Source organism: Pseudorasbora parva, chromosome 25 (genome assembly GCF_024679245.1).
Source record: "Pseudorasbora parva isolate DD20220531a chromosome 25, ASM2467924v1, whole genome shotgun sequence".
Lineage (NCBI taxonomy): Eukaryota > Metazoa > Chordata > Actinopteri > Cypriniformes > Gobionidae > Pseudorasbora > Pseudorasbora parva.
The window spans coordinates 15,605,951-15,626,044 of record NC_090196.1 but is presented as its reverse complement, the minus strand read 5'-3'; the positions used below and the strand labels follow the sequence as shown (position 1 = coordinate 15,626,044).

Genomic DNA, 20,094 nt, shown 5'->3' with positions numbered 1-20,094 from the left:
AATGCAGTGAAATGTTTGTCAATAATATTAAATATTTAATCAGGAAAGGAAAAAATAAATTATGTAGCGCCAATAGAAACTTTTAAGGTTCTAAGAGTGCAGGAACCGTTAAACTGACTGTGGCAAGCAGAGAATCAGAACCACATATGCATTGTGCAAAAGTTTTGCCAACTAAATCAAACTAAAACTACTCTAAACAAATGCATACACACAATCACACATGCATAGGTAAGACGGAAAGTGACCATGAAAAGAACCATCAGCTTATTATTTTCAAAGCACTACTGCTGGTAAAATTTAATTTTATGTTACACAGAAATAATTTAGGTTTGGAATGACAGGGTGAAAAAAACGATCACATTTTTGGGTTGAACTACCCCTTTAAAAACAATCATATTTTTCAAGAGTTAACACATACCGGTAATTTAAGTTAGACACTGATATCTATCTTTTATGAGGCTATCATTGAAATATAATTTAATCAAATGTCATTATCTATTAAAAATGTCATAAAACTTTTAAAGAGGAAATAAAGCTTTGTCCTTAATTCATGGGATTCAGACTTTAAAGCTGTTTTATAAACTGTAGTTTAACTGTAGGTCAGTTTCATTTAAATGTAAGGTCATGGTAGTCACAGGGTAAAAAACATAGACTGTAAAAAACATGCTCCTCATTATATGGATGGTTTCTAAATAAAACATATATAATAAACTATTATATTTGTAATTTAAAAAATGTGTAAACACCTGTGGAAAATACGAAAACAGCCTCTATAAAAAGTTATTTATATTCTGCAATATTAATTTAAGTAATAATAGCAATAATTGTAATAAATATGTTTCTTCCAAAACACCATATTTCTTTGCAGTTAGTAGCTGCAAGGTATATTGTGGTTGTGGTAAAGTGCAAACGTTTGTGTGTATTGCCGTTTTCCACGTTACCTCGTCATGAATACATGTTCGCGGCTGTTTTCAGCAGATTCACCACAGAACCTGCAACGTTCCCATATCAGACGATTGTATAAAACAAAATTCGAAGTCAAAGTGCCGTTCGTACGTTCGTCAGCGGCTGCGCTGTGCGGATATTCGCCTTTTGCAGTTCCATACGCTCAAATAAATAAATAAATAAATAAATAAATAAATAAATAAATAAATAAATAAATAAATAAATAAATAGAAAAAAGCAATATGGAGGGGAGGTCTCTCTCACTTTGCCCTGTCAATTCTGCATGACATGTCAGTGGCACAAAACACACACACACACACACACACACACACACACAAAACTTTCAGCCCACCGGGAAGATTACCAGTCCAGACTTGAATGTGAGCCACACTTCATTCAATTCAAGAGTTTTACTTCAACTTACTCTTTGAAAGATCAAACGGATAAACAATGCAGATTTATTTGCATTTGCTCATATTTACCAAGGGTAGGCTACTAGGCTAATATTAGTGGAAGGCACTGTAGTCTCTGACCAGGGAGGCCAGCCAGTTTGTCATTGTTGACTGGTTTTATTTTACAAAGAGTATAACATTTTCAACATATTGTAGATGTTTTAGGCCCAAATTTGGGCTGAGAGATCTTAAAAACATGAAATGGACCTTTGTTTTAAACAAGATACGACTAATAGGTTACCTACGTTAATCTCCATACTGAAGTCAAAGCTTTGATAACCAGATATTATGGCGCCCTCTGCTGAAGACTCGTAGACTTTAATTGAATAAACTAGAGCTGTAACTTAGCCTATATAGTGCCATGCAGAGCAAATTCTTCTACAGAATGGCTTTATGGTGGAGTTACTTTTTTCCAATCCAAATGTGGACAAATAATGACAGTAACGTTAGCCCAAAACCGAATAATGTAAATAATGACAGAATGCTGATTTTACTCACCACCTTCCTTTCTTTTTCTTTCTTTCGTGAAAAAAAACATGATAAGCAGATTTTCCGCACAATAGGCTACGCGTAGCCTACACCATGATTTAAACGCCAAGCACACAAAAAATGTAGCACAAAAGTAGTCATGCCTACAAATGGTGTGTAGCCTAATGTTTTCTGAAGCTGTTTGAATTATTTGTGGAAGGAATACCCTAAGTAGTTATTCAAGTTGCGACTGTCGTTGCCATCAAAACATCACTCCATTGAAAATGGCGCCGTTAATTCTCGCAACTCACGTGACCAATGATCGCAATCGCGTGTTATTTCATTCAGAGCAAGGGCACTGATTGACTGTGTCCAAAACCGGACACACATATCATCAACAGTGTACTATATGGAAAGAAGAAGGGTTTGCACTTTGGAGCGCTGACATTTACAATAGGCCTTCGCTAAAGGGCTCGAAATTTTATACAAACATAAGTCGTTCATGTTATACAGGGACTTGTTAGCCTGACAAGCCAGACCCACATCATGTTTGGTCTGGAAACTCACCATTGACAGGGCTCAATCCGAGGGGCGGGATAAACGGTTGTCTTTCAAACTCCCTCTGCACGCGATAGGATAGCGCTACACCAACCAGAGCAACGAAGGTGAAACAGAGCTCGTTGATAGATTAAACATTCGCCGTATCCAGTCGGCAAAACTCCGAACAAATCTTCCCTTTTTAAGAATGACTTCAGTGCCGTTCTTTGTTCTTTTCTCAGAGAAAAGCTTAACTCCAAGTCTTCCAGAGTCGCGGTCAGAGCTGATTCGAAAGACCGCCGTTCGCCAGTTTCTGTGTTTACTAGAAGCACACAAACGCAACTCGGCCGTCATTATGGCCCCGCCCACCGACTCTATACAAGATGTGATTGGTCCGGCAAGAGTTTGGGGATTACTGCTCAGAAGGGTATTGAGAGTTGCTAGACACTCACGGCAGATTAGATATTTTAATATTACATATAAATTTAAAAAAAAAAATGTATATTACACACATATATATATATTTAACTTTTTAAAAAAAGTTAAAAATATAATAATAATAATAATAATAATAATAATAATAATAATAATCTGACATGGTTAATAAAAGTTTGGTTTATCTGTAGAAGGTAAGCTAGCTAAATGTTGATCACTCAAACAGCAATGGCTAACTTTGCTCAAAATTATTTTGTCTATAAGCAAAAAAAAGGGAACGTTCTGGGAAGGTTAAAACCTATTTAAAAAAAAAAAAACCTTCAGGGAATACTCTGGTAACACTCTTCTTTAGGTTATAAAATGTAACCTGCAGGGAATTTGTTTTTTCTTGTTTTGTAATGTTTTCTTGCATATACAAAATTACTTGCAAGGAACTTTCTGGAAAGGTTATCTGTAGGTTATAAAATAATAACAAACATGGAACATTCTGGGAAGGTTTTCCTTTGTTTCTAAAGAAGAAGAAGAAAAAAATGTTATAGAATGTTCTTATTTGGCCCAAAAAACAAAACAAAACAAAAAAAAAAACTTTTTTTTTTCCATATATTTTGTTAATTATTGTGTGAATCACTTAGTTGCATATGACGATATTCAATGACGGATTTCTTTGTTTCAACTTATGTAATAGCTAGACTAAAACATGCCTAACTATTTAGGCATATATATGACCCCCCCCCCCCCCCCCCCGGACAATAATGGTAATAAAATATTTTTTTTGTAGCTTGTGTCTACAAAAATGTAATTCACAATTATTCACAAATCCAGTACCCTTTATCGTCACTTGTACAATTAATCTGTATTTGACTCTGTACAGAAAACATCTTATATGCCTTCTATATTAGTCTATATTATTAGTTTCCCCACTAATATAGGTGATAAAAGGCCATGTCACTTAATTTTCCCCATAGAAATGAATCTATGGATGGTAACCAGGGCTTCCTCCAGGGATGGGCGTTCCCTGCCTTACCTAGGCCTACTGTTTCCACCTGCCTTATTGCCACATCCCTGTGGTAGATAAACCTGAGAAGCTGTTTCATACCTCAGTGGCACAGCGGCAATACTTTCTGGAAGGTCTGGTTTTTAAATGATAAAAAAAGAAAAAACTGCAATGGCATTTAACAAACATAGGATTCTAAAAAGATTTACAATTTTTTCACTGAGTACAATGCTGTCCTTCTATCTGATTAACTATTTAAGGAAGAATTGCCCTTCAAATGGGAAACTGGAATTTAATCAGTTACTAAAGCAGGATGTTGGAGAACTACAGGCTTGTTCTGCTGTAATTCAAGGAGACATGGACGGAGTGGACAAGGATAGTTTCAGTAAGCTACTGGCCTCAAAGAAAAGAACATCCCTGCTATCCGAGTCATTTTATCTCAACGCAACGAAGGACTGTCAATCCTACATCCGAGACAGACGGTTTCTGACACATTCTCTCAATTAAAAGGAGAAAGATTTCCCCATTGCTTACTCTATGGTGATCCATGAGAAGATTGAGATGTTTGAAAGACTCTTAAGAGCCATTTACACGCCTGACAATGTGTACTGTGTTCATATGGACCAGACGTCCCCGGAGATCTTTCAAGAAGCAGTTAGGGCCATTGTGTCCTGCCTGCCCAATGTGTTTGTGGCCAGCAAACTGGAGAATGTGATCTACGCCTCCTGGTCTCGAGTTCAAGCGGACATCAACTGCATGCAGGATCTGCTCAAGTCACCTGTCCAGTGGAGGTACCTGCTCAACACCTGTGGCACTGATTTCCCCATTAAAACCAATGCAGAAATTGTTGCGTCTCTAAAATACCTGAATGGAAAAAACAGTATGGAGTCCGAGGCTGTGGAGTCCAAAAATTGGCGTTGGCAGTATCATCACAATGTTACAAATGTTGTGACTCGGACCGATGTTAGAAAGTCACCCCCACCAATAAAGAGCCCTATGTTCTCAGGAAATGCTTACTTTGTGGTTTCAAGAGAGTTTGTGGAACACATCTTCAAAAGCAAAGAGATTCAAGATTTCATGGAATGGGAGAAAGACACATTCAGTCCAGATGAGCACATGTGGGCTACATTACAGCGGATACCTTCAGTACCAGGATCCAACCCTCCAAACAGAAAGTACGAGCAATCGGACATGAACTCCATTGCTCGTCTGGTGAAGTGGAGCTATCATGAAGGAGATTTAAATAAGGGGGCTCCCTACCCACCATGCACTGGGATGTACAGACGGGCGGTGTGTGTATATGGAGCTGGGGACTTGCAATGGATTGTGAAGCAGCACCATCTTTTGGCAAACAAGTTTGATCCAGAAGTAGATGATTTAGCAATCAAATGTATGGAGGCTTTTTTAAGGTACAAAGCTATTTATGGTAGATCATTACTTACAGTGAAAAAATCTGACATTATTTTATGATGCATTCATTGTCTTTCAATTGAAAGTTTTTATTTATGTGGATAGAAATGATGATTATCATACATGTTTATTTCGATTTTAAACTCTTTACATTACATAGGATATGAATTGATCTAAACTACTATAATTTTTTATATTTTATAAAATTGTCTACATTTTTCACACACACAGAGATCAGGCATATTTCTTCATCACAGCACTTGTTAGTGGGTGGGATATATTAGGCAGCAAGTGGACATTTTGTCTTTAAAGTTGATGTGTTAAAATCAGAAAAATGGGCAAGCGTAAGGATGTGAGAGTTTGACAAGGGCCAAATTGTGATGGCTAAACCAGTGGTTTTCTAACCTGTCCTGGAGGCACCACAGCCCTGCATTTTGTGTGTCTCCCTCATTTATCGCGCCTGATTCAACTCATTAGTAGAGACTGCAAGAACTAAATTGGGTCTGTCTGATAAGAAAGACATACAAAATGTGCAGGTTTGGGGTGCTTCAGGACAGGTTTGAAAACCACTGGACTAAACAACTGGGTTAGAGAATCTCCAAAACTGGAGCTCTTGTGGGTTGTTCCTGGTCTGCAGTGGTCAGTATCCATCAAATCAAGTTTGTTGCATATTTGGCAGGATGCCCATGCTGACCCGTCAACTGCCAGAAGCGCCAACGGTGGGCACGTGAGCATCAGAACCACAGAGCAATGCAAGAAGGTGGCCTGGTCTGGTTAACAACATTTTCTTTTATATCACGTGGATGGCCAGGTGTGTGTGTCGCTTACCTGGGGAACACATGGCACCATGCACTATGAGGAAGAGGCAAGTCAGGAGAGGCAGTGGATTTCTTTGGGTTATGTTCTGCAAGGAATCCTTGGATCCTGCCAGCCTTGTGAATGCATGTGAATCCATGCTACTTTGACACGTACCACCTACACCATGTACACCCTCTCATGGAAACATTATTCCCTGGTGGCTGTGGCCTCTTTCAGCAGGATAATGTGCTCTGCCACAAAGCAAAAATGGTTGCAGAATGGTTTGAGGAGCACGAGTTTGAGGTGTAGACAAATTCCCCAGATCACAATTCAATTGAGCATCTGTGGGATGTGCTGAACAAACAAGTCCGATCCATGGAGGTCCCACCAAGCAACTTACAGGACTTAAAGGATCTGCTTCTAACATCTTGGAGCCAGATACCACAGCACACCTTTAGGGGTCTAGTGGAGTCCATGCCTCGACGGGTCAGGGCTGTTTTGGCAGCAAAAGGGGGACCAACACAATATTAGGACATCATGTTATGCCTGGTCTGCGTGTGTCTGTGTGTGTGTAATATATATATATATATATATATATATATATATATATATATATATATATATACTGTAAATGTAAACTTTAATGCATTTATCTTCGTCATTCCGAAATCAGCACTGTGAAATATGACGGACAATCAAAAATAATTAGCAGAGTTTTCTATTTCATTCTAAAGGAACTCTTCATATCCTGTTCTCTGTAAAGGAAATGCTGACACAATATTGAGTAACCCTTGCAGCGTTGTATAGTATTCACGATGACAATGTGCTTTTTGTGTGGAAGTTTACTCGCAATAACAGAACATACAAGAACCCCACCCTCTCAAACCATTAATGAATGTGAACTGGTGAAATATTACTGGTTCAATACATTTTTGATTGTTTCCTTATTGTCTCCTTTCCACATTTCTTCACGTTCTCAAATCAAACAAGATATTCAGCAGTAAACTGTGGTGTAACTACGAGGTCTTCGGTGAGCAGATGACAAACACTGCCAGATTGTGGCTCTAAAAAAACATTTCAGTCATAAAAATATATTAATCTTCCTCCTTTATCACCTTTTGATATAAATATAGATATTTAAATGTAACGTTATGAAGAACATGCATCGACTAGTTCGAAAACAGAGTGCCTTAACTAAGGGCAAGATATAAGAACTAGAACATGTTGACAGTATCTACTTAATGAAATGATACATAAAAGGTTATTAAAATGTTTAACGCACAGAAAACAGATGCCATCTGACAGATGTTTGGCACACAAATGCAACAGAGAAAAAATATCACACAAAGTAACAGGCAGTCGAAGCTTTCAAGGAATAGTTCACTCAAAAAAAAAAACAAAAAAAAAAAAAACTGACATTTACTCACCCTCATGTCATCCCAAATCTATTTAAATCTTGTGTGGAACACAAAACTAGATATTTAACAGAATGTTCAAGTTGCTCCATTTCATTCAATGAAAGTGAATGGAGACCACAGCTATCGAAAAGAACTTCCAACATTCTTATAAATATCCTTTGTTCCACAGGAGGGAAAAGTTATATGGGTTTGGAACGACATGAAGGCGAGTAAATCCATTTTCATTTTAGGTTGAAATATTCCTTTAAAAGGCACTTTTGTGACATCAAGATCTTGCGTTCTCCAGTTTTAAAAAAACCCAATACATTATTTTATTCTTCCAGCTTCTTCAACTCTTCTTCTAACTCACTCTGGCACTGCAGCAGTAGCTATCTCCACTTTTCCATGCATGTCCTTATCAATCCTAAAAAGAAAAGAAAAAATATAACAGTATAAGGGACATGAATAAATCCATACCAACATGTCAGTTTGATTCAAAAAGAACAGCTTTTGATTTTGATTTTATTTTTACACAAAACAATACACAGACAACAAAAAGATGGTCTCATAACTTTACTGTCAAAGGTTTAGTTTTGATCACCAAGACAATTTTTTGATTGAGGTTAAAAACATTGTTATACAAACACAACAAGCATTTAAATCAATCCATGTAAAACTTAAAGGAACACTCCACTTTTTTGAAAATAGGCTCATTTTTTATGTCCCTTAGAGTTAAACAGTTGAGTTTTACCCTTTTTGAATCCATTCAGCCGATCTCTGTATCTGGCGGTAGCATAGCTTAGCATACATCATTGAATCATATAGGTCCATTAGCATCAGTGATCAAAAAAATGACCAAAGACTTTCAATATTTTTCCTATTTAAAACTTGACTCTTCTATAGTTACATCGTGTACTAAGACCAACGAAAAATGAAAAGTTTCTATTTTTTTTAGACCGTTATAGCTAGGAACTACTTTCTCATTCCGGCGTAAGAACTTTGCGGCTGTCATGGGTGTAGCAGCACAATGATATTACACAGCGCCTAATCATAGACAGTAAAAGAAATGGACAGAGCGATCCCATAGACTTCAACGGCAGAAAATTAGGCCAATTGAAAACGACAGACGAGCTTTTGAAATGTGAAAGAGAAAGTCTGGCTGAACAGACTGGGGCAGAAGGGACGAGGAGAGCAGATTCATACTGGTGAGTCGGAGAAGAGTCAAAATTCAAGGAAAAATGGCCTGACATGGATTCGGTCTGCCGACCTTTTAATTTTGACTAACGTAATATGTGAATAAAATATGCTAAGACTGCTTATTATGAAGACAGAGAGAGTGCGCGCTCTCCGTTGTTTCTCTCTGTCACTCAGTTAACATGCGCCCAGTCATCTCACTCATAAATCACAAATAACTGATCAAATAAGGCTTTGACGGGACAATTTTTTTTGGTGGCCGCCAAATAATTTTCAATGCATAAGACACGCTCCAAAGCCTTGGAACAGAACGTAACATCACTAACGTAGTATTTTGTACCATAGAAACTGAAGATAAAAAATACCGGCGATTAAACATTCTATTAATCAAACTATACACTACCTCATCAGAATGCTAAAAATAAAACTACTTACGTTATATACTGTATAAACCAAATGGCCGCGCAAAACCCCCACGCTTAGTGATTTCATGCACAGGTTAGCTAAAGACAACAACAGTGCTTTTCAATCTGGTCGTTCAAGCTAACAAAAAAAATATATATATTGTAATACTTACAGCCAACGGGGTGATACACTTCGCCCTGTCTGGCCATATCCTTTAGATGCCGTACCGTGGTAACACTATCCATGTTTTCCAAATAGTCATCTGGTCCCAAATGCTTTGAGCAAACACGCAGGTTCTTGTTTGAATCTACCGGTGTTTTCATATCTATGGTTCAGAGCAGTCAACCACTGATTCTTTCATTACTTGATTTTCGTTGGTATTCTGTGAAACAAGATGGTAGTAGTATACATCTTCGACTCACTATCACAGCTCTTTAGGACACACAGAACCATATGGTTAATCGCACAGTAAATCCACTACATACCGGCTGCAACGACACAAACTTAGTGCCGGTCGTATTGGAAGTTACCTATCTGAGGACTACTTTCAGGCGCTGCGTAATATCATTGGGCCACTGAAACCACGGTACGACCGCAAAGTTCCATAATTCTTATGCAGGAATAAGAAAATAGGTCCAAACTATATCGGTATAAAAATCTAAACTTTTAATTTTCCGTTGGTTTAGTATACAATGTCACTACAGATTAGTCAAATTTTAATTAGGAAAAATATTATCTTTGAAAAAATAAAGTCTTTGGTCATTATTGAGAGCGATGCTAATGGACCTATATGATTCAATGATGTATGCTAAGCTATGCTAAAAGTGCTACCGCCAGATACAGAGATCGGCTGAATGGATTAAAAAAGGGTAAAACTCAACTTTTTAACTCTAAGGGACTTGGAAAATGAGCCTATTTTCAAAAAAAGTGGAGTGTTCCTTTAAGAAAGTTGATTTTGCATTGTTTATTGTACAAACTGACTAAAAAATTGAAGCTTGTACACATCAGGCTGGTGTGGAAGGTTTTTAAAGTGTTGCCATAAGGTTGCTAAGAAGTTCTAAGTGTGTTTAGCACATTACGATATGGAAAACAACGTATTTGAAGTGTATTTTGACTTCTCCATCTTGTCCCTATGAGTTTTACACTGCATTCTGCGTTGAGTTCAGTGGGACATGCAGTGAGCAGTGAGAATGTGCATCAGCTGGGCATGCATTTAAAAATAAAAAAGTAAACCAATCGTGACTTAATTGTTTGAATCCCTTACCATAAAGTTCATTTACTGGCATGGTCATACATACCATACTAACAGTGGCAGAACTGAGAGGACAGAATATCATAGTCTAAATCTGTGAGACGTTCATTGCAAACATAAGCAAGTTCCTGCATTTAGGACCTTAGAATAGAGTTATTGGATGACTCAGATTTGGGGTATCACTAGCCTACAATGTTCTATACATAAACAACACTTATGTTCAGACAAAAAAATAAATACATCACTGCTCACTCAAATGTAGTGGAAATAAGCAACAGGATTATTGAATTTGAGCTAAATAAGTGTTTCAAATGGATGTGGCCACTCTATTAGGTACACCTTGCTAGTTCCCCTTTGCCTTCAGAACTGCCTTATTTCCTCATGGCATAGATTCACCAAAGTGCTGGAAACATTTCTCAGAGATTTTGGTCCATATTTGTCAGCTGCACATCCATCCTGTTCCACATCCCACTGGTGGGATTTTAGTTTCAGTATATTAAAATCATTGTCATGTTCAAAACCAGTTTGAGATGATTTGAGCTTTGAGACATGGCATGGAAGTAGCCATCGGAAGATGATACACTGCAGTCATAAACGGATGGACATGGTCTGCAACATGTCCATCCTTAAAGGGGGGGTGAAACACTCAGTTTCAGTCAATCTCATGTCAATCTTGAGTACCTATAGAGTAGTATTGCATCCTTCATATCTCCGAAAAGTCTTTAGTTTTATTATATTTGTAAAAGAAATATGGGCTGTACCAAGTATTTCCGGAAAAAAACGAGCGCCTGGAGGCGTATCGTGTGGGCGGAGCTAAAGAATGACGAATGTGCACAAAGCGGTGACGTCCTCAAGCATGGAGAAACCCATGGCTATCGATCTCAGCTAATACAGATATGATCCAGAATCTAATTCGGAGGCTGAAATAGAAACAGCAACAGCAGGACGTCCGTCTCTGTGGTATGTACTGTATTTAGTGTCCTGTCAACATTTGTCTTTACTCTCAGTTTATGAGGACATGATTCAGTTTATGGACTATTGTATGCGACCAAACCTTAGTAGCAAGCAAAACGGTTTTGCACGTCAGACTAGTGTAACGTTATACAGAGAACAGCAATGAAGTCCGTTAGCGCATTTGAATGATGAAGCACGCGATCGTGTCGTTTACTGATGTTTACATACACGACGATAAGCAACAGCACAGACATTTGAAGCAGTTTTAGTCACCGGCTGCTTCCAAAGCAGGACCGAACCTTTATCGCTGGGACGGCTCCGTCAAAAACACACTTCTTGGAGTGTGGAGATCCACTTTGCGATGCAACTGAAGCATTTTCTACGTTCAAATCGGTTCAAATGCAGCTCTGCCTTCCCGGATTGCTGTGCTGAAGCGTTGAAGTCGCTTAATGTCAAAGTGGAGGAATGAAGTGGAGCGTGGCGCGGACTATAACCGACATTAGTGTTCACGGACGACTGGATCTGCACCTGAGAGAGTGTTTACGGCCGTGCATTTCCTCTCTGGCTCTAGTCACGCGCGCACGCATCCTACCGGGAGAAGAGCCCGTACGGCCCATACAAGGACCTTCCGGTCTATTAACGTCAAGTCGACCCATACTCGAAAAAAACTCCGAAACTTGTGAGAAACCAGAAGGAGTATTTTTGCCCACAGAACTGCCGCTCACTGGAATTTTTTTCTTTTTCGGACCATTCTCTCTCTGTAGGGATGGTTGTGCGTTAAAATAATCTGACCGAGCCGTCAGGCACCAACAACCATGTCATGTTTAAATTCACTTCATTCTGATGCTATTTATAACTACTTTAGATTGTCTTGACCATGGGTGCCAGGATGAAAAAAAAATTAAAAAAGATATAGGTCTTGCCTGTTACCAGTGGATACATTTTTACGACGTTGTACGTAGTCTAGAAAAACCGGATTAATCTCTGTCCCACTGCCTAGTGAACCAGGGTCCCCACCAGTGCCCTGATTCATGTACACGATAAACTGATTCACAAGCTCGTGAGGTGATTGAGCCACACACCATGAATACATGCATGAATGCAGAGTTGCTGTCATGTGATTGGCTGATTAGATATCAGCATTAACAAACAGTTGAACAGGTGTACCTAATAAAATGGCCGGTGGGTGAGTGTATATTATCTGCATAATTTAAAGCAAGAGCTTAGTAAAATAAGAAATAAAGAATGCAGTTTTTTTTTTTTGTTCTTTGTTTTACGTCACACCAGTGACATTTTTTCCCTAAAAATATCATGAAATGTACTTTTTTATTATTTTTATATTATTTTATGTGTTTTGGTTAAAAAATTGACTACTATAACTAAAATGAAGTTGTTTTTTAGCATAAAATGAGTCCAAAGTGAAATACCAAAATGAAATAAAATATATATTCTAATAAATAAATAACCTTATTAAGAAATTAACTGCCTGCTTTTTGTTTGTTTTTCTTTGTGTTTTATGGTGAACACTGAAAATAATCTGAAAGTGCAACAGCGACAGGACACAAACTACAGGAAATATTCCTTGCCTCAGTGGATTTGTGAAAAGTGAAAGGCCAGTGCTGGAATTTCAGAGCAAGTCGAAAACGTTTCGCTTAGGAAATGTGACATTGTGCTCAATCGATGTAAAGTTAAAAAGTGCAAAACAGCTGCATTTACAACAAATTATTACAGTTAGAGGGCAGACAGAAGAAATGTAGCATCTTGCTCAAGAAGCTCAAAAAGCAAATTTTGAATCAATAACCAAGTTTAGGTGGACACTTAAAGCCAAACGCTTAATTGTTAGTTTCGTGCAATTCAGATAAAGTCTACAGAGATCTGGCATGGATCTCTGGAATGAAAATACAGATACCTTTTACGTTTTTTCCTATTTTTTTCTTCGTCAAACCTTAGAGGAAAGGCAGGGAGAAGGGGTTAGGGCATAGAGAGTTTCTGAAGATACCACAGCCAACAGCAACTAGAACTTATCAGCAGATCAGACTTTCAATAAAATAATTATGAAGCTGGAATACTGCTGAGAGAAGAAAACGGTATGGAGACTTCAGTAGGTAATTAGCATTGTTCAGTAAAAATGTTTGTACAATACCCATAAAAAAGGAAGTAGTGCTCTGACAGGAGGATACAAACTAAATACTTACTCTTTAATGCAGTCTGGTATGGAAACATACTCCATCGGGACAAGCTCAGCTAGGTCTGTCAGGCTGTACACATACTTGATTTTCTGGCTAAATTTTGAGCTGTAATTAAAAGGTTTTGCATTGAGTAAGGCTGCAATAAAATATAAGGTCATTTCAGAAAATCCATTCATAATAAAACATTTCTGAAGATAACTAGAAAAGGACTGACCTTATAAAAGGTTTTGTGAGGGTCAAGAGGGTGCGAATAAACCAGGATGGGTGAACGATTATCAAAGACTTCAAATTCTTCCGTAACCTTTGACAGAACAATGTAGTGCAAACATAAAATTAGAAATTTCTTTCCAGGGTTCAGAGTTTGTATATATTAAAAATGTCAAAAAGGACTGTATTATTAAATGTATAGTAAATGGGATTGTTTGAACTTGATCTATCTATCTATCTATCTATCTATCTATCTATCTATCTATCTATCTATCTATCTATCTATCTATCTATCTATCTATCTATCTATCTATCTATCTATCAACATAATTCTTAACTGCATAAATTATCAGTTTAATAAAGATGAATCATTATTAAATCTACAATTTTCTCTGTTGCCTTTGTTCTTTAACTTTAATAAGAGACATCACAGCAAATGGTTTATTAGGCTGCTGTCACTAAGATCTGCCGATGATGTGCATTATTTTCTCACAACTAAGTTAATTTAAGGCATTATTAAACTAATTTAAGACTGCTCGTATGAGGATACTTGACAAAATGGGCATTTTTGGCATAATTCTGTGTGTTATTGTTCATTCAATTGAAAAATATAAAGCATGTGTTAAAAAGCTATTTTTGACAGCACATTATATTATATATAAACTCTGTTAGTAAATACTGTCAATGAGATTCTCACCTTCGATCTATTTGCTGATAGCACTTCCTGAGCCAGCCCACACTGGGCATCTTTCGGCGTGAGGTGGCTCCGTTCAGGTATACAATCATATAGTTCTCAGCTACAAGCAGTTCTAGAGTTCCTATGACATACCTGGAATGATAAACAAAAATGTTAGTTGCAAAACTACCTTATTGAGATTTGAGGCATCGGATGAGGACTCGTCTATGTCACTTTCAGTGTTGCGATGGAACAGTTATTCAACTGACAGATAAGTCAGAGTAAAGGGTATGCGTATTTGGCGTGCTGTCCGAGGAGAGTGCTACGGGCTCTGTATTTGGCCCAAACCCCCTCTCATTGATTGAGTACTCTCCCCGAATTTCTGGCAGTCGTCGGGTGGTAGATGGGGTTCTGCTGAAAACTGTCGAGGAACGTAGCCAAAAGTTGACTGCGTATACAGTGTTCCAAATGATTATGCAAGTGACAAATCAATAGGATTTCTTGTGATGTAAATTACTCACAAATCTTATGATACTTCGATGCATAACATTGCACCATTTCATGCTTTTCATCTTCAGAAAGATCTTTCTTCCTCCCACAGTTCTCATATGGCATGAGAACTGTGTCTTGCTTAATGATGTGGAACAACCTCTTTAAAGGATTAGTTTACTTTAAAATTAACATTTCCTGATAATATACTCACCCCATCTCATGTTCGTGTCTTTCTTTCTTCAGTCGAAAAGAAATTACGCTTTTGAGGAAAACATTCCAGGATTTTTTTCACATAATTGATTTCAATGGCAACCAAAATGTTGACGGTCAAAATCAATGGCGTTTCAAAGGGCTTCAGAGGCTCTGCACGATACCAGCTGAGGAAATGGTGTCTTTAGCGAAACCATCGTGCCACGGACTGCGCAATCATGTCGGAAAGGTTACGCTAGACATAGGTGGATGTAACGGCCCAAGCAAACGTGCAAAGACTAATACAAACCCCCGTTACATTTCTTTTCGACTGAATAAAAAAAAAAACATTTTGGATGAGATGGGGTGAGAAAATGATCCGTAAATTTTATTTTTGAAGATAACCAGTCCTTTAAGTAGGGTTTCCATTTACCTACATAGACCTGGCAAACTAAACCGGTCTGAGATTGATAATCTAAACCACCTAAAAATATATGGAAAACTAAAACAAACAAACACTCGCTTTGAAAAACTAAAATCTGAATGTTTACTGAAATGTCACGCATAATAATTTGGAACAGTGCATATATATAGGCCTACTCTCATGCTGATAGCTCATTTGAACGTACTCCTCCTGAACTTTGTTAATGAATGATGATTTTATGAGACAGTAGGTGCAGTCACATTAGCAAAAATTAAACAAATTTTAAAGGACGAAAAAGGTACATTGTATATTGTCAGTAGTGTATTGCTCAATGGTTTGAAAGCCACTTTTAAACCAAGCAGCTTTCTGTTGGTCAACAAGTTGAATCAGCATAACCCACTTGAAGATTTTCAAAATCTGCGTGGGTAAACATTTCGCCCTTATGCGAACTTCCCAAGTGTCTGGATTCCTATTGAAATGACTGGATTTCAGATGGGAATATTCGCCAAACAATGGTAAATGTGACTGCACCCTCAAAAATGTCTAGACATCTCAGTTAGTTCAACAAAAAAGCTTGAATCGCAGGTCTCCAAAACAAACAAAAAAGGTTCAGGTAGCACAAAAAAAAAAAATCATGATGCATATTGTTGTGGGAAAAAGGCATTACTACAAAAGGAAAAGGCTGCATTTAATTATATATATATATATATAAAAATACAGCAACACAAGATTTGGGGTTTTTAACAAAACGCATAAAATGGCAGGAGTTATTGAAAACTGTAAAAGCTGATTGGCTAACTTCCATGTCATGTTATATTTATTACTTCTAGTCATTCATATTATGAATAAAAAGGCATCTCATTTTAGTTGATGGAAATAACATTGATTGTTGTTGATAAATTATTAATGAATTCTTTTTTCCAGTTGAATTATCAGTTCAAAGGGGAAAAAACTGTGACTAGGTTGCAGAGAAAGAAAAAGTGGCTCAATTCGCCCAAGTCACAGCCCTTGAAATACATTCACAAATCGCAAATAGTGGCAACACATATTTGCCTTAATTTCATCAGTGTTGTCAGTACAATATTTTGCTGAGACTACTGGAGAACTATTTGGCTGTAATTGGACGCTTTACATTTCTTACTATTTAAAGGGTACTTAACAAGAATAAGTCATGTCACTAGAAACAACATCTAGAACTTACTTGAAAAGATTGTCCATGATATATCTGTAATTTGGTTGATTGCTCTCAGGCATAAAGCAGACAGCAAACACGATGATGGCATTCAATCCATCGCCATAGTAACCTGTGAAAAGGGGAACCATGTCTGAAAGTAAGTGGCCACTGGCAAACGTTTGAACGTTAGTAGCACTTTCACAGTTATTAAACATGTTGACTAATCCAATTTATCTGAATCAACAGCTCAATGTGGAGTCAGTGCAATTGCTCACGATATAACAGCATGCAAAAGAGGCATTTAGAATAAAAGCAACAGCTGTTGGTTTGCAAAAAGGAGGAAGTGGAAAAAGAGGAGTGACAGATGGTAACGGGCACTTCTGGCTGAAAAGGTGATCTGGAAAAGTGAGAATGTAGCTAAATGCCACAAAACTCTTTTGAATGTTTATGGTTTCATCCACTGACAGTTTTGAATTAAATGGAATTCACTTCCTGAAAGGTGCAAAAAGAAAACATCAAACGCACAGGACACACTGGCATTGAAAATGTGTGGTCACTGACCTCCATGGCTGATAACCCTCTTGTATGGCTCAATGGCCTTCATGTCCACTCGGTGCTCCTGATCTCCGAAGCGGAAAACTCTCCAGCGACGGCCCTCCTCCCGTTCCTCTGTGTTGGTGTACTCCTGCACAGACTCCACTCCTTTACGCAGCAGGTCTGTGTTTTTGGGTTTTGGCAGATCATCTGATAAGGAAAATAATAGGGTGTTATCGAATTAATATTTGGAAATATTAATATTTAATTTCGTTTTTTTGAGTATGTACGGCGCTTTATTTCAGAGCTCAGTTCCGTGCCTATAGGATTGGGAATGCTTTACCAACTTATAATTCAGATGAAAATAAATAAATAAATAAATAAATAAATAAATAAATAAATAAATAAATAAATACATAAATAAAACCAAGAAATAAAGATTTACGAGATCTAAACTCGTCCTTCTGACTTTTCTTAGAATTCCGAGTTTATATCTCGCAATTCTGATTTTATACCCACAATTGCGAGTTTATATTGCGAGAATTAAAAAGTCACAATTACATTATTTATTTTTTTAGGATAACGAGCTTCCATATAAACTTCCTAGGAGCACAAAACAAGCTACAAATGGAGACTCACTAGATTCCAGAACACTCAGGCAAATTAATGAATACTAAACAAAAAACATAACTACTGATATATGTGTACATGTCTCTGATATTCTTAAAATAGCAACAAGTCTGTAGAACAAACGTTGGCCAAAAATCTCAGGTAACATCGTCGCATAATACATCTTTCTTCAATAATCCACAATCCATTTCAACACGCTCAATGAAAATGTTCCAAGATGGCAGATTCAAAAGAAATACATGCATTTATACAGAACGGCTTTTTAAAAGTATGTAGCGGTTAGCTTAGTAGCATGCTAATAGAAGACTACAGGAATCAACTGTAAGCGCAACTTATTTGAACTTTTCCAATTTCACTTCAATTTTGATTGGTATACTGTCTTTAATGGTCCACTGAAATCAAAATTTAAGTTTTTTAGCTTTTAGTATGACTGTGTTAGCCTTAAAGTTATGAATAAGCTGGTGTGTTCCAAAACTATGACAAAATTTGCATTTAGGAGATATAAGCATTCAAAATGTACAGTCTCCCACTTCCGTTAAAACAAATCTCAGATTTTGGTGACATCATCGCAAACTTCACTTTCTCGTCAAATCTTCTGTCCAATCAAAATGCTCTCTAGAATCTAAAGCCCGCCCCTACGCTGCTGAAGCTGTGGCTGAAATCGGTCAGTTGTTAACACACATTTACTAATTTCTACATGGTGAAAGGCACAGAGCACACTATATATGTGATAGGAAACCATTCAGTGTAAATATGCTTTCATTTGAGGCGAATAAAGTCTGTTTTCACGTTAGTTTCACGCAGTGCAGCAGCACGCACACCCCAGCGCCTCAGGTCTAAATTTAAACTACAGACACGAGAGCGCAGCGCGGATCATATGCGCGAGTCTGCGCAGACAACAAACATATCGACCCATTTGAATTCTGCACAGAATGCTGCATTTCAAAGCGATATGGAGGAGATTATGATGATAAACAGTGTTAGAGGAAACCGGCTTTACCAAACAGAGAAAGGTCCGTTCTTGTGCTCTAGTCAAAGTGCATATTAAAGAAACGCTATTGGCTGTTTCAAAAAAGGGGAGGAGCTGCTAACAGCTGAAGCCGTTTCAGGGGAAATTACGTCAACACATTGAATAATGCGGCGCGCTTCAAGGCACTTCAGTGGGCCTTTAAAGAGAGCTGCCTATGTAGACAGGTAGGAAAAACAAGTAAAACAGTGGACAGTGAGGAACAAAGCTAACGCTAATACACCAGTACCTACATACATGCTAAATATACTTGTTAAGTTTCTAACAGCTCAATATGGATCCCGTTTAGGGATCTGTTATAAAATCGAAGCACCCTGGTGAAAAAGAAGTGCGTTTAAAAGGTAGGGTAGGTAAAAAAATTCATAACACTTTTTACTGGTTGAAACTCTCTTTACATCCTGAAAGCAGTCAATAATAAAAGTGGTCTAAATATTAAACATGCACATGTATCGTCTGTGGAAGTCTCAGGAGCAAAAAATGTTTGTCCAATCATTGCATTTGTTACGAACGCAATAATACGATGTCCTACCTGCTTGTCAACATATGTATTTCCATACCTCTGTGGACAAAGTCCCCATTTGATGCAAATTTAAACTAGAATATATTTAAATTTAATTGTAAATAACATGCAATTTAGTGTCTAACATTAAATTAAGTAAAACATTACATTCAGTTAGCAATTCTTTAAAAACATATATATTTTTTTTAATAAGTACGCTTTTTAAAGTATGCTAAAATATGCTTCTTTTTTTATGAGGGAAACCTGCAATGTTTTTGCCTTTAAAGTCAAAAAGTGAGTTAACAAAAAAATGATCAGGACACCAAAATAAGCTGATTAACAGAATCACATTTGATGAGATTGGAGGAAAACCATGCACAAATCAAATCCAACCATGAAATATTTCCAACACAAAAACAATGATGATTGGTAGTCCCATTTCATACCGTACCGAAAGGGTGATATCAGCAAAAAGAAAATGAAATCAATACTTTAGGACTTGATCAGGAAGTAAACATCCAGTCAGGTAACCTTACCACAAACCGCAGGCCAGCGGCCTGTCTCAAACCAATGAGAAGAAACAATCCTTCCAGGACAGAGAGAAGAGAGCAGCGGGACAGAAAAACAAGAACACATAACACTGTTTAACTACGAGTTATTGCACAAAGCCGGTCCATGAAGAGATCTCTGTACTGCAAATAAGGAACAATTCTACAGGATCAGAAAGGCAGTTTAAAAGAGTTTGAATGGCTGCAAAATGACTTGTTCATCCGATTAGTCGCTGTTAGGGATTATATAATGTTAAACCATTA

At 37.5% G+C, this 20,094-nt stretch overlaps 2 protein-coding genes across 3 annotated transcripts in view; one reads left to right on the top strand and one right to left on the bottom strand.

Annotated features, from left to right (window-relative positions):
* Nucleotides 1-4,027: 4,027 nt before the first annotated feature.
* LOC137065121 (beta-1,3-galactosyl-O-glycosyl-glycoprotein beta-1,6-N-acetylglucosaminyltransferase 3-like) lies at nucleotides 4,028-5,301 on the top strand. Its single transcript, XM_067436685.1, is given in 1 exon segment — nucleotides 4,028-5,301. A coding segment is annotated over 1 exon segment (1,242 nt). The 5' UTR covers nucleotides 4,028-4,059.
* A 1,565-nt stretch (nucleotides 5,302-6,866) lies between these two features.
* The window catches only part of bnip2 (BCL2 interacting protein 2), a 39,013-nt gene continuing 25,785 nt past the window's right edge, over nucleotides 6,867-20,094 (bottom strand). Inside the window, exons 5-11 of one of the 2 annotated variants that reach the window (XM_067435693.1) lie at nucleotides 17,154-17,336; nucleotides 16,620-16,722; nucleotides 14,335-14,466; nucleotides 13,645-13,731; nucleotides 13,437-13,535; nucleotides 13,151-13,186; nucleotides 6,867-7,860 (exon numbers count right to left, since the gene is read on the bottom strand). In XM_067435693.1, the coding sequence (XP_067291794.1) occupies nucleotides 7,803-7,860; nucleotides 13,151-13,186; nucleotides 13,437-13,535; nucleotides 13,645-13,731; nucleotides 14,335-14,466; nucleotides 16,620-16,722; nucleotides 17,154-17,336 (698 nt within the window). In that variant the 3' untranslated portion in view covers nucleotides 6,867-7,802. The remainder of the gene's footprint in view (nucleotides 7,861-13,150; nucleotides 13,187-13,436; nucleotides 13,536-13,644; nucleotides 13,732-14,334; nucleotides 14,467-16,619; nucleotides 16,723-17,153; nucleotides 17,337-20,094) is intronic. The other variant, XM_067435694.1, reaches the window with a different exon arrangement.